This window comes from Bos javanicus, chromosome 7 (assembly GCF_032452875.1).
Source record: "Bos javanicus breed banteng chromosome 7, ARS-OSU_banteng_1.0, whole genome shotgun sequence".
In the NCBI taxonomy this organism is placed as follows: domain Eukaryota; kingdom Metazoa; phylum Chordata; class Mammalia; order Artiodactyla; family Bovidae; genus Bos; species Bos javanicus.
In genome coordinates this window covers 101,659,001-101,674,233 of record NC_083874.1, presented here as the reverse complement: position 1 = coordinate 101,674,233, position 15,233 = coordinate 101,659,001, and the positions used below count along the sequence as shown (strand labels likewise).

At 38.4% G+C, this 15,233-nt stretch overlaps 2 protein-coding genes across 16 annotated transcripts in view; one reads left to right on the top strand and one right to left on the bottom strand.

Moving 5' to 3' along the window:
- The window catches only part of PPIP5K2 (diphosphoinositol pentakisphosphate kinase 2), an 83,326-nt gene extending 69,623 nt beyond the window's left edge, over positions 1 to 13,703 (bottom strand). For 3 of the 15 annotated variants that reach the window (XM_061424481.1, XM_061424483.1, XM_061424484.1), the window contains exons 1-3: positions 13,152 to 13,697; positions 5,127 to 5,513; positions 1,993 to 2,188 (exon numbers count right to left, since the gene is read on the bottom strand). In XM_061424481.1, coding sequence (XP_061280465.1) covers positions 1,993 to 2,188; positions 5,127 to 5,258 — 328 coding nt within the window. In that variant the 5' untranslated portion in view covers positions 5,259 to 5,513; positions 13,152 to 13,697. Of the gene's footprint in view, positions 1 to 1,992; positions 2,189 to 5,126; positions 5,514 to 13,151 lie in introns of all 15 variants that reach the window. The other 12 variants (XM_061424485.1, XM_061424488.1, XM_061424489.1 and 9 more) reach the window with 8 other exon arrangements.
- Positions 12,593 to 15,233, top strand: part of GIN1 (gypsy retrotransposon integrase 1) — a 31,005-nt gene continuing 28,364 nt past the window's right edge. Inside the window, exon 1 of the mRNA XM_061424498.1 lies at positions 12,593 to 12,877. The gene's annotated coding sequence lies outside the window, so the exon portion shown is untranslated. The remainder of the gene's footprint in view (positions 12,878 to 15,233) is intronic.

Below are 15,233 nucleotides of genomic sequence, written 5' to 3'. Positions count from 1 at the left end.
GGCAGATACAATAAGAGATTTTAAATTATTTTAATGGTTATATTTCACTTTCTGTATTGACACTAAAAGACTCCGATTCTATTCATCAACATGTATGATTAAGAATGGCAGGATATGAGAACTTAAAAGCATAAACTAGGGTTCAAATCCTAACTCTATCTTTCATTAGCTGTGTGACCTTGGGCAAGTTTATTTCACATCTCTAAGTCTCCAATTCCCAGCTGTAAAGGAATATTTTAACAGTCTTACCTAGAAAGGTCTTTGGGAAATCAAATAAAATAGTCCATATGAAACATTTATTACAGTATCTGGCATAATAAATATTCAATAAATGTTAACTTATTATTCCCTAAGTAACAATATTTTAATATACATCTTTTCTAAGGAAAAGGGTAACAGTCAGCAGGCACACATGGTATTTAACTATAGTGTGCTGCAGTGTATCTGTGAAGACACGATTTTGTAGCATTATCAGAATAGTTAAGAGAGGAAGTGTTAAACCTGAAGTTAAAAAAAAACAAAACTATGGTTAAAAAAAAATTTATTTCTAAATTAACATTTAAATACTCTATACCAAGAATCACTTGGCCACAAATCACAGACCCTTCCAGTATTATGACTAAGAATTCATCACTTAATGTAAAGATATCACAATGTCTATGGTTTGAAGCCTTCTAACAGAATTCAGGAAATAAGAAAACCCTATATAGTCATTACCCTGCTTTTGCTGCTGTTAAAGAGACAGCATACGGGATATGACCTTAGGTAGCAGCTAGATTTTATAAGCAAATAACTAATTTTTACTTAATAAATATGAAGAACCATGTGATAGTAAGAGAAGAGCACCTTACCCTCCAGGTTAAGCAAACTTTTAAGATTCTCTGAAATGAGTACCTTCAGTCTGTAAAGAAGACCAGGGCTTTGGCTTCTACATGAAATAATGAAAATCGATACATATCTCTTCTACGGGAATACAGTTTTAACCTGCTGCATCCCCTTATTGCTAAAGGCAATGCTTTTTAAACACCTAATTACAGTGAAACTTTAACACAACTGGAGGTCACATAGTTTGGTAACAAAAATGATTTAATGTGAGTACATTTATTATATGAGTGCATATATTTTAGAATTCTAAGTGAAAACTCAGATTCTTCGGTTATAAATTTTCAGATATACACTTAATAACTTTTGATTAGTGCACTTTGTCTGACTCTGTGACTGATGGACTGTAGCCCACCAGGCTCCTCTGTCCATGGGATTCTTCAGGCCAGAGTACTAGAGTGGGTTGCCATTCCCTTCTCCAGGAGATCTTCCCAACCCAGGGATTGAACCCAGGTCTCTGGCATTGCAGGCGGATTATTTACCATCAGAGCCACCAGGGAAGCCCAAACTATGAAGTAATACTCAAGCTTAATTGCTATTTCAGTGTGATTTATAAAAAACAGCAAACAAAATAAAAATTCAAATATTATGTTCTTAAGAGATAAAGTATGAATAAGTATAGGAGAAATGATAGATCATTTTCTGTATGGTAAAACATATTGGTTTATAATACTCAAAAATCAGTAATTTATTCTAAGAAACTTAAGAGTTGCAAACAAAGATATACATTCAAAAGTTCATCACAACCCTATTTTTAATAGTAAAAACTGAAAAACCATCTTACTTTTAGGATATTGGTTAAGCATAATATATTACATCCACAGGATGATACATGATCATACCATGAAAAACTAGCTTTTTTGACGAATGAGATAAAAGGAGAAACCTGCTTGATGTAATCAGGTTAAAAATTAAATATACAATTACAAATACATTATAACATTAAATGTGTTTTTAAAAAATAAACACAGAAAAAAGACTGGAAATATATCAAAATGTTAATATCACTTATCTGTGAGACTAGGTGAGTTTAATTTTATTTTTCTATTTTATCTATTAGTTTTATAGTCAGAGAGAATGAAGAGGTTTCCCTCCCTGTTTTTTTAATACCTTTAGAATGAAAAGAAATAAGACAATCACACAAAGGCCAGTTTTCCACTGGTTCATTCAAAATAACATCCTCTTCAAATACTACTACTGTGATATATTTAAATAAGGAGATCCGTTCGAGAATTTCCTTCATTGGTTTGGATTTGGATTTCTTTGCCATGGAACATATTCCAACCACAATCTGCCTTTCTGGAGGCTAAAACAAAAAGAAAACAAAAATAAGGTTGACTTGATAACATCTCCAAAGTACAGCTATTTTAAATCTCTCTCAGCAGTAGATAAAGCATGCAATGAATCAATAGAAGTGACAAATTAACCAAACGGACCTTTTTCAAGATTATATTGTTGTTACAAAAAAATAGGTTTATACAAAGGTCTGGAAAATTTTTTTTTGAGTTTCAGAACACCACTACAATTTTCATTTAGTTTTCAAACTTAAATACTTTTTTAAGTTGCTCAGGCATTTATTTGCCTTCTTCACACCAAAACAGAGCAAGGCCTAAAATAAAAAGGACAATGGGAGAGAGATAAAGAACTCTCTTCCCTAAAATAAGAAGTTCTCATTACAAAGCTATGCAGTGTTAAACTACTTTTGTAGATTGAATGTATGTTGATCACCAATAAAAACTTAAAAGGAAATTCTAGAGAAAGCCACACTGCTAAACAGAGGTGTCTATGCTCTTGACACCCAAATCTTCATACTCAACATAACTAGATTACAGGGTTGCTCATCTCAAGCACCCTTGCGACAGCTCAAATGCCATGATTCAGCCTGAAATTTAAAATGCAGAATACAGAAACAACTTATGAGGTTCTATAATTATTCAAGATTCATCCTAAGGTCTTTGCTTTGCATTCTATTTCAGGTCTTCTCTCTTCTGTATTTCATATGACATTATAATCTGGGCTCAAAAGTATTTCACTAGACTTTCTTATTATAAATCTAAAAGTAACACTGGATAACACATGAATTGTTCTTCATGCTTAGCACTGTTTGTTTATTGCCTCCTCTCACTCATGAAATTTAGAGTTCAAAATTGGTACTGGATTTGATGTTACCAAAGATTGTAAATCCTAACCTCCCTAGGATCTGCTTTCACTCTCTGATCATTCACTTTTATGTTCTTCTTCAATTCTTTCCTGATCAAAAGCCTTGACACATCGCATTATGATGTTCCTAATGTAGACTTCCCCAGTCAACAAGAGTACTCAACCTAACATCTTTGATATCTTAAAAACAGAACAATCCAGAACATATCATTTCTTCAACCTACTGGTCAAATGAACCAAATCAAGCTCCTCAGAAGTAACAACTATGCACCACCAATGTGAACTCAGTTTAATTAATACCAGTCTTCCAAGAACACCAGTCTTCCAAGAACTATGCTAAACACTGAAGCGTTACATATATAGGAACTACCTGTCTTCAAGCGCTTTGAATCTAACAGGGAACACAGTAATACAGTTCATGATGATAATAGAAGTATAGACGTCAAAGTATAGAAGTAGTACTGATGAAGAAACATTCAAGTTCCTCACAGGAAAAAGAGCCAAGGAGAGGGAAAAGAACAAACAACATGAAATCTGAGGTTCTGAAGAATAAAAAATCATTCACAAGGTATCCAAAAAGGAGAGACATTTCATAGAGGTCAAGGAGTACTTAAAACAGTAGAGAGGCACAGGACAAGATGGAGTATGTGGGAAATAATCTGATATTGCCAAAACATAAAAGGCAGAAGAGAAGACAGACAAGTACAGTTCTAGACATAGGAGAAATAAAAGTCCTTATATGGAAGAAGACTCGACATGATTTACCAGTGCTATTCTCAATGTGCTCAGAAGAACTCTAACAAAGAGGTAAGGGTAGCAGAGGCAGAATCAATAGTACTTTCCAGTCTAAGTCAGTCAGAGAAGCTCTCCTTTTATGTTACTGGACTTCTACATGAGACTTTAGATGAAGAAGTTTTAGCTGATATGAAGTTTGAAAATCATCGCTTTTTTCCTAGGGGTGAGATGTGGGGTGGGATAGATTTTAAATGGGTGACAGCCTGATTTTGCATTTCAAATACGTGTAACTGCACGTGAAAGCTGTTATTAAATAACTATGACAATATTTGAAATCATCTAATAACTATTTTTAGTACATTTTTACCACTTAAATCAAGTATAACACATTTTTGTTTTAAAATGAAATTCTCTTTTCAATTGGGAATATAAGAAAAACATATTTTAAGTTTGTATTTTAAATCAGTTCTATACATGTCAAGAGACAAAAATGATGAGCAATAAAAATGTTGAGCTAACTATAGCAAAATAAACATAATAAATGTTTAAGATTTGGTATGGTTTATACACATACAAACTCCCATAGATTCTTGAGGTAGTTTCTCTTAGCTACACAGTTTAGACTTCTGAATAGTTAATAGGGATATCTTCAGGTTAATAAGCACCACTTGTGTTGACAACATGGCAAACTTAATGAACTGGGTTAAGCTGTCTTCTTTAGGACCTTTATTCTTGATATATTTGTTATGTACTTCTGCTGCTCCTGCTAAGTCACGTCAGTCGTGTCCGACTCTGTGCGACCCCATAGAAGGCAGCCCACCAGGCTCCCCCGTCCCTGGGATTCTCCAGGCAAGAACACTGGAGTGGGTTGCCATCTCCTTCTCCAATGCATGAAAGTGAAAAGTGAAAGTGAAGTCGCTCAGTCGTGTCCAACTCTTAGCAACCCCATGGACTGCAGCCCACCAGGCTCCTCCGTCCATAGGATTTTCCAGGCAAGAGTACAGAAGTGGGGTGCCATTGCCTTCTCCGGAACTCTTTTCACTTATGGCCCTGATTACTCTTTCTCCTTGTCACTTTTTCTCCCCAGCCCTGTGTTATACAAGGCATACCACTGAAAGATACTAAAATAGTCATCATGAAACAACTTAGAAATGTGACCTCTAATTGTCTTCCTGAAGCACTATAGAGTCAATAGTGTTACTAATGAAACACAGTACGTTTTGTCAGTTTAAAAATTTCCAAATTCAATGTTGGGAAAAAAAAAAAGTCTTCCCTGTTTAAGACAATGGTATCAATTCCCCTTCACAGTGATCAGTAAAAAGCTTATTGGTCTTCAAGCAAACACTTACAGACTCATCTTCCTCCTCCTCATCTTCATCTGCATGGTGGAAGAAGTGTCGATAATTTCCAGCGTTTATTTCTGTATCTTCAGGTCCAACAAAGAATCTGGGGGCTTCACTCATTTTTATTTCATTTGACATAAATATAATTTAAACGTGCTATGCTAAAACTGTTTCTAAATACACAGTACCTGAAAAAAGCATTCTCTCTATACTAACTGACACATGGGTCTGTTGCAGCTTGTTTCTGCTTATACAATCACTTGAACGTGTGATGACAGTTAGTTGGCAAGTGTTCATTTGTTCTCAGATATCATTACTTCATTGTTGATGCAGTTTAAAAGACAAAGATAGTGAGGCTACTTCTTCAGTGAGTTGATATGGCAATCCTTTTACCTAAAAGGCAATGAAAAAATTAATTTTGGAGACTGTACTTCAAAAATACTCAAGTAAAAATAACTTTGACATTTGTAAAATCATTACCAATAACTTGATTTACAAATGAAAAGACACTTTCTCTCATAAATTTGAGAAATTTATACTCTCATCTTCAATATACATACTGAATATTTGACAAAGATGAACAAGATAACAAGATTAAAAAAAAGACTACACTAAATTCCTCAAGTCTAAAAATGCCTAATGAATTAAGAGAAAATTACTCAAATTATAACAAAATCATAAAAAGACAAATCCCTCTGGACACAGTGTAGTAATATCTGAAGAGCATGGCAAAAAACAGATGAAATATAATGCAGGCTTAAAAACGACTGACAACTATATAACAATCTAAAATTACATTAAATAAATTTCTAAAAGGCTTCAATTTGTAAAAGTTCAATCTGCAAACAGGTTTTTTGGGAACCATAACCATTCTGCATTTTGGTCTCATATATAATTCAACAAAACAATATTAGAACGAAAACAAGATTTCATTATAACAGCAGCTCTTAAACTTTTAGCGCCAAAAACTCTTTTGCAATACTGTATAATAACTATAAATGAAATACAACCTTTAAAAATTGTGAATCACTGTATTGTATACTTGGGTGGACTCAGGGAGTTGGTAATGGACAGGGAGGCCTGGAGTGCTGCAGTTCATGGGGTCGCAAAGAGTCGGACACAACTGAGCGACTGAACTGAACTGAACTGAACTTACATAATTGTTGGTTAATCACTAAGTCATGTCCAACTCTTCTGCAACCCCATTGACTGTAATCCACCATATTCCTCTGTCCATGGGATTTCCCAGGGAAGGATACTGGAGTGGGTTGTCATTTCCTTCTCCATAGAATCTTCCCACACAGGGATCAAGCCTCCGTCTCCTGCACTGGATTCTTTACCACTGAGTCAAAGGGGGAAGACCTAACTTACATATTATGTCAACTATACCTCAATTTATAAAAGTTTAAAGTAAAAAATAAAGCCTAAAAAAATAAAGATCTTTGGCAAATCTACTAAAATCTATGAATTTTCTCAGAAAAAAATGCACATGTACACTAAATTCTGCAAGCAACTGCATGTGATTGACAGAACATCCAAACTTTTCCACAAGAACTGATGCCCATGAACATCAGTTTAAGAACTATCATAACAGTGATATAACCACAAAATATTCCTTAGCAAAGCTGTTTACATGTACTCGGTTCCTTGGTTATGTTAAAACTAAAAACTACCAAGATGAAATTACTGGATTAAATATTCTTAAGAGTTGAATGATAAGCTAGAATTGCAAACCATAATGCCAAAAGTCCTATTCCTAAAGGTCTAATTCCAGTTTAATTGGTGATTCCCTATGAAACATTAAAACTAGTTTACCTAGCCAGATTTGCCTTTATCCACCTTTAAAACTGTAACTACATTGTTATGAAATTTTAAAGTTTGTGATTAAAGAATAAAAGCTGAAATAATTCACTTTATATATCAGTGCTTTTTATTCCTATTTCCCTTGCACTGTTTCATGTATAAAAGATGTGTGCTGAAAACAAACAAAAGAAAGTTTCCAACTGTAAAACTTGGAGGTAAGTTGATCTCAGTTTTCTTTTCTATCAAAAGGCAAACATTTTTGGTTTCTTTTTACTTTTTTTACTCCTCCTATCCATCTAAAACTAGTCTAATATTTACTAACAGAAAGGGCATGCATTTTAGAGTCAAGATATACCTATTTAAATCTTTCATTAAATGACAGATTATGCTAGTTTCTCTAAGTCAGTTTCTTCATCTATAAAAAAAGGGAGTATCATAAAACCCTGTACTTTTGTGAACAGTAAGTAAATGTTTGGTATAGACTAAGCACTCAAACTTTTGCTTCCACAGGCACTCTACAAACTACGCTCCTTACTAACGTAACATGAAAACCGAAAAGAATGAATATTGCCCATTATTTATGGATGTAAATCTATTCAACAAATAACTTTTAACCTATTGTACAGAAGGTACAGTATTAGATGTGGCAATACAAAGTAAACATGAACCTTTTTCTTAAGGAGCTTAAGGTCTAGAAGGAAGACAGCCAAGTAGATTAACATTTTCTGTTTTAATGTGGTAAGTGCACCAACAAAGCTGGACAATAGAAATATGCAATAAGGTCTCTATTCACCTGAGGAGGCAACAGAGAGCTTTTTATCAGTACATATAAAAGCATGTTCACTTATATATACATACATGTATGCAAATATGTATATGCTGCTGCTGCTGTGTCGCTTTAGTCGTGTCCGACTCTGTGTGACCCTATAGATGGCAGCCCACCAGGCTCCCCCGTCCCTGGGATTCTCCAGGCAAGAAGACTGGAGTGGGTTGCCATTGCCTTCTCCAATGCATGAAAGTGAAAAGTGAAAGTGAAGTCGCTCAGTCGTGTCCGACTCTAGCGACCCCTTGGACTGCAGCCTACCAGGCTCCTCCATCCATGGGATTTTCCAGACAAGAGTACTGAAGTGGGGTGCCATTGCCTCCTCCGAGTATGTGTATATGTACACACTTTATGGCATTACTTTAAAATTGTACTTTTTTCCTAATTTACTCTAATGAAGCAATAAAAATCCTGTTCTACAGGCAGAGTTGAAAATTAATTTTCAAAATTAATTAGTGTCCATCATGAAAAGTCTAGAGTACATAAAAATGAAATTTTAGAGATCAATAATACCATGACCCAGTGGCGGAACTACTAAATGTAGTTTTTAGTTATGGAATTACTGGGTTGTATTTACTACTAGTCCCTTTACAATATATTTTCCCAAATGTTTGAGCTACTTTATACATGTATTATGTGTGAGTAGAAATATGCTTCTGGAGAAAAATGTGTATCCTGTACATTTCTTCCAAGAGTATTAATTAATGATTTATTTGTCCCCTTCTCTTCGCTTAAATTGTCTTCAACATTGCTTCAAGTATATAAATGTATGTCCCCCATCTTATTATGAGTTTAGGTCTGAATGTCTCATTCACTCATTTGGAGAGAGACAACACACAAATCAACAAATAAATGTATGTTAGGAAGACCTCAGTAATATTTGAATAGAAATCTGAATTAAATGAGGAAACCAGTCATGGAGTTATATGATAAGAGCATTCCAGGTAAGAAACAAACTATAAAGGTCCTAAAACAGATAAATACTTGGCGTATTTCCCATGACCAAGGAAAAGTAAGGAGACCATTGCAGCTGGAGCAGAGCAAGAAAATAAAGAAAAAATGGCAGGAAATACAGTTGGAAAAGTAACTAGGATGCATACAGAGGACTGAGAAACCACAGTGACAGTTTTCAATTTTATTAAATGTGACTGGATTTAAGAGAATGGGAGAAGTAGAGGCAAGATATACTGACAATTCTTTAGAAGGGCTTTGCTATAAAGGTAGGCAAAGGCCTTCTTTTGTGTTTCTCTTTTGATATATCAACGATACTTACAAATACCAGAAATGGACTGAACCGGCTAGTGGTTAAAAGTGTGGATTCTGGAGCCAAAAAGACTTGATGGTGAATCTTAATTCCAGCAGCTGTGTGACCTTGAGCAAGTTAATTAACCTCTCAGAGCCTCAGTAAATTGTACCTATCTTTCAAGTCGTTTGACAGATTAAGTTATATTTTAAAAGGTCTTATATCCCACTGCTCAGGCAATATTCCATACCAATTTTATCCAAACATTTGGGAGAAGGGCCCAGGCACTTTTATGGCTCCTCAGATTCTAATGTGCAGCTGACTTTGAGAACCAGTGTATAACTCAAAAAAAGAAGGGGGAGTGTAGGACAATGGAAGCACACAGTAAGCAAAACATGTGTTTGCACCATATGAGAACATGCTATTATTATAGGAAATCTGATGATCTGCTAAAAACAGAAGTGATGAAGCAGAGCCTTGTCTTCTTGATGCTTGGCACATCAAACATCAAGTACCTAACAAACCTTTCCTTAACAATTGCCAAGATTTTTTCTCTGAATCATTCACTTTGACCTTTGGTCACCTGCAACCTTGGCATTATTTAACCTGTTTTGGTTACGTATATCCCGTGATAAGCTTCAAGAGAATGAACATTTATTCAACATTGCTATCTGGTAAGTAATTTGTTAACCCAGAGCCTCCCAACACATAGCCTCATCATGAATCAATACTTCAAGCATATGCCCAAAACATTGCCCCAGCATTTTTGGCACCTGCAACCCCCTGGCCAGTTGCCTCCAACACTGCTCTCTTCAGTTTTTCCTGGAAACATTGCACAAACACTATCATTTTCTATGCATGCTCTAACAAGAAAGAAAGTTTGGAAGCAGTTATGACTTTGTGATTTAGCAATTATTCTCAGCAATCCTAGGATTAGAGATATTTTCCTCATTTGATAAATGCTTGCAGTACATAAATGTCCATCATTATAAATGAGGTTCATGTGAAGCATAGAAAGTTCAAGAAATTCAACTGTAATCAGACAATCAATAAGAGTTGTAAAAACAAATCAAATCCAGGTCCAAAGACCGTCATAAACACTTTAGGGGAAAATCAGGACTCCATAGTCCTTATCACAGCATTACACATACTTAATAAATACTTATAAAACTAAAAGTATGAAACAAATCTATTTTTTGTTCCCCCTACCCAGTGGAAGGTAAAATGAAGCACAAGATGAGATCGCATGGGCATGACAGGAGATCCAAGACATTCTAAATGAATTGCTATTTCACCTGAATCCCTGATAAACCAAATATAGCATATGCATTTCTGCATTATAGAGTATTTCAATCAACCTACATCCTCTGTCATAAATCCCAAAACATGTAACTGTTTGACTTTAAAGACATTATATTATACAAATATCAGAGTAGAGCCTTTCCCATTTTTAAGATTCTTTCTATAGCAATAGTCCCATAAAGGACTGGCTACATCAGAATTACCTGGGAATATCTGTAAAAACCACCGTTACTAGATCTACCACAAATCTTCTGCAGAAGCATTTCTTAACCAGATAATCTATATTTTAGCAAATCAATGTACAGCCAGATTTGGTAATCTGTTTATTTTGTGCAAAACACAAATACCTCTTAAGGCTGACTTCTAAATTTGAAATTAGTACGTGCTACTGAAGTATCCACACTCAAAAGCATTGGTTCTCAAACTCTATATTGCGTTGCAATCACTTGGAGGGCTTGTTAAACCACTAAACTAAGAGCCTGGAAGTCACACCCCTGCTGCTGCTGCTGCTGCTAAGTCGCTTCATCGTGTCGGACTCTGTGCGACCCCATAGACGGCAGCTCACCAGGCTTCCCCGTCCCTGGGATTCTCAAGGCAAGAACACTGGAGTGGGTTGCCATTTCCTTCTCCAATGCATAAGAGTGAAAAGTGAAAGTGAAGTAGCTCAGTCGTGTCCGACTCTCAGCGACCCCATGGACTGTAGCCCACCAGGCTCCTCCGTCCATGGGATTTTCCAGGCAAGAGTACGGGAGTGGGGTGCCACTGCCTTTTCTGAGTCACACCCCTGCCAACCCTCAAATACACATCAGCACCCTCTCCCATCCTTTATGCTCCATAGCATTCTGGATCTATGTTAATGTTTCCACTAGAGTTATGATTTTCTTCCCCAGCTTTTTGTGAAAAATTTCAAATATTCAGAGAAATTGAAAGAACAGCTTACTATAAACTCCTATATACCCACCACTGGACTCAACAACGGCTCTACCATCTAAGCTGTTGACATCAACACATGTCACCTCTAAATACTTTAGTATGCATCTCCTAAAAGCAAGGGCATGCTCTTCAGTTCACTTCAGTCGCTCAATCGTGTCCGACTCTTTGCGACTCCATGAATCGCAGCACGCCAGGCCTCCCTGGCCATCACCAACTCCTGGAGTTCACTCAGACTCACGTCCATTGAGTCAGTGATGCCATCCAGCCATCTCATCCCCTGTCGTCCCCTTCTCCTCCTGCCCCCAATCCCTCCCAGCATCAGAGTCTTTTCCAATGAGTCAACTCTTCGCATGAGGTGGCCAAAGTACTGCAGTTTCAGCTTTAGCATCATTCCTTCCAAAGAAATCATTACATAACCACAATATCATTTCCACGTAAGAAAATCAATGGTTCTACCGCACTGTTCAAATGTAGTTGAATGGATGCTTTTAAAGAACAAAGATGTCATCTATATATTCCCAGTACTTTTACATAGCATTTATTTGTGTGAAATAAATGTTCCACCAATAAATAAGTGTTCCACCAATTGCTAAATTTAACACCCTCACAACAACTACCCTGCAAGTCAGGAGTTTTACAGCAAGCTTTGATTTGATACAATCTGCACCTTCTGCCCAACCATTTAATCACTTGCTTTAAACAAGGCCAAGTAAATTATTTTGGCTTCTGAATTATTTAATTCTGCCTCAGAATAGTAAAGCTCCATGAAAACAGCTTGTGTCGGTCGTCAGACACAAATAGAAATCTCAAATATTTTTCTTAGCAATACTTTCAGCTACTGAGAACATTAGTGAAGAAACTGGAAGCCACGACGCATACTGGTAGGACAAAGGTAATGTAATAGTTTAAAAAAATTCAGATTGTTGAAGTCTGAAAAGCCGGCTTTTCAATACAGGTTCGAACGTTTACTAGCAGCAAAAATTTACTAGGGCACGTTAAGTGAGGCTTAGAGATGAGCCTTAGTTCCTACCTCTGTCAAATGAGAATAACAGTCTAATTCACCTCATGGAATCGTTCAGAGAAGTTCACAAGAAAAGACGTAAAGCACTTGGGACACTCAAGACGTAAAGCACTTGGGACACTCAAGAACTCAGTGAATTGCAGCTATCTTTTTTTAATTGGCTTGAAACCAAACCTTTATTTTTCACGCGGAATTTTCAGCAGCGAAGCAAAACCCTGTCCCACTGCAGAGCTAAGATCAGCAGGGAGGCTTCCTACTTGCACAGCTAAGCTTCCCCGCACGCGGACGCCGAGGCTGCGTTCTGCACGGACTGCAAAGGTCGCAGGCGCCAGGAAGCCGCGCAGAACCTGGTCCGGGGTCCCCAGCCTCCGCCCCTTCTCCCTCGGAAGCGCGCGGGGTCGCCACCCTCTCCCAACCGGTTCGGCGCGACAGGGACCCGCAGCCTCCTCTGCGGAGGAGGACGGGGCTTTGGTCTCCTCAAGCGGGGTGGAGGGAGGAGGCAGGGGCAGAGGGACGAAGACTGAGGAGGGAAAGGGAAAACAGCCGTTCTCCACCTCCCCTCCCCATACTCGAGATTGCCGACTCTGGTGGAACGAAACCGCCAGACCCTCGCTAGTGCCCTTCGAGCTAAGGTGAGACCTCCGTTATCTCAAAAGTCCAGAAGAGGGAAGGAATGGAGGAGGAGGAAGTCGCGGAGGAAAAATGAAGACGCCGAAGGATCCCTTCCAGGCTGTGACGGCCACTCCTCCACACCGGGGCCGCCTTTCTCTCTGGCCGCACGCCCCGCGGAGGAGCGGCAGCCAGAGCTTTGAAACAGCTGCCCTGCGGCGGCCGCAAACCTCTGGGGACTAGGCTCCGCATCTCGATTCTCCTCAGTTCTCGCCCCGCCCCCCCTGCTCCCCGCACCTGCCACGGCTGCGGTCATCACGCGAACTGCAGATGTCCGAGTCCATTCAGGGGCTCCATGCCCCCCTTTAATCCCGGGGGAGCGGGGGTTGGGGGGCGGTCAGGATTGAGGCGCCCGTCAAAGAAGACTCCAGCTGCTAGCGGGAACGTGGGTCTCCTCTCCTCAGCAGCAGCTGAATGGCCCACAAAGAGGTACCGAAGGTACTACCGCACGAAGCCCGGTCACGCCTCTTCCCCTCCGTCTCCGGGTCTCACACAGAAACCTCCCCGGGCGGAACGATTTCCGGCAAGAGCCAAACGATCCGCGCCTAACCTTCTCTGACCGCGTCTCCGAGACACCCGCCCCCCCCCCCCGGCAGAAACACGCCCTTTGTAAACCACCACGCGGATAGTTCCGCTTCCGGCAGCACCACAAAAGTCGCGAGAGGAAGCTTAAATCTTGACGGTAGCCTTTTGGACCACGGTGAGTGGTCGTCTTAGTGTGCTCTCACAGCTGCTGATCGTTTTAAAATGAGGCGAGACCTGACTAATTTCAAAGCCGGGAGAGGCGACCAGTTTAAAGAAGGGTTTAATTGGCTTTATGGAGATTGCGCAGGCGCCCTTGGGGCGGGAGGCCCTGTTTGGGGCGTTACGCTGCCGCCGCCCGCCGAGCGGCCAAGGGGCGAGTTCCGTTGTCGGGCTGAGGGAGGCGCCTACCCTAGATAAAATTATTGGAGGAATTAAGTAATAAGTATTAACAGGAGTATTCACTGGTTTCATTTAATGTTTTACCAGGGACAAAGTGTAAAAAATATATATATATATAACCAGATTGAACCCTGAGTTTTACTTAACGGTCGTTTTCTTGCTTACGCTAAATGTAGCTGGACCTTGCCCCAGAGTTAGTTAACAAGTAACCAGAACGCTCTGGGAATGCACAAAGTGGCATCTGAAAGTGGGAGCAAACTCGGAAGTTGAGTGTGGCATTTGGCTGAAAGGAAAGGATTCTCTTCCCCCCAGCCCCCCTTATCCTGGTTGTCGTTTCAGCAGCTATTTCCCGGTTTTGCCGCAGATCAAAAATCTGCGGGGAGAGCAATGCGAGCTAACAGGAGAATCTTGTCTTTTTGTTTTAAAAGAAAATTACACCTCTGTGGGTTTTCTTTTAAATTACTGTGTCTGAACCAAAATGGGAAAATAGTTTTTTAAAAATTTCATTTCTCACACGTGGCTTCATTTGCATACGGAGATGAAGGCGTTTTTAAGTGAAATTTGCACGCTGAAGCGAAGCAGATTATAGGGAAGTGTCTGGTGTAATTGGATTTCCCAGTCGTTTTCGTTACATAAAATTGTGGTCTTCCGATTTTTCAGAGATTAAAATAGAGTAATGCAGGAATAAAATTAATGATCCCAAGTAAAATGCTCATTGAAATATTACAGATTTTAAGTTTTAAAGTTGAAACTCGTGCATATTATAACCTTTTAGAGGCTTAAATTAGGTGGTCCTGATGGGTTTTGCCCTAGGTGAAACACAGTTAAATCCTAATTTTATTTAAAGTGGTACTTAACTGCCTGTGTTGCGCACAAGATAAAATTATTAAAGGAATTAAGTAATAAGTATTTGCACTTAAAAGAAGTATTCACTGGTTTCATTTAATGTTTTACCAGGGACAAAGTGTAAAAAATAATCAGATTTGACCCTGACAGTTCATCAATTAGGAATTGTAATCAGACAGCTTTATTGCCTTTTCTTACTCCTAGGTATTTCAACACACAAGCAATTATTTGTCAAAGAATTCTTGAAAATATGAGCATATCCAAAAAAAAAGGTGTAATGTAATCTTCATCTTTATAACTCAAGCCTCCTAATTCTCCCTTGTAAACGATTTCTTTCCTTAATAATATTTGCAAACAGACATTTTGTTTATATTTGTTCTGAGTATTACAGCTTAAAGCCATTTTCTCAAATTAACTGCTGGGATGGTTTCTAGGGACCAAGTAGTGAATGTACTTTAGAGAAGGGAAAAATTATTAGTTCTTTTAAGTTTCATCAATAAGTAAATAGCAAACATGCGCAGGAAACTTTTAGCCTTCCTCTTGGACTTC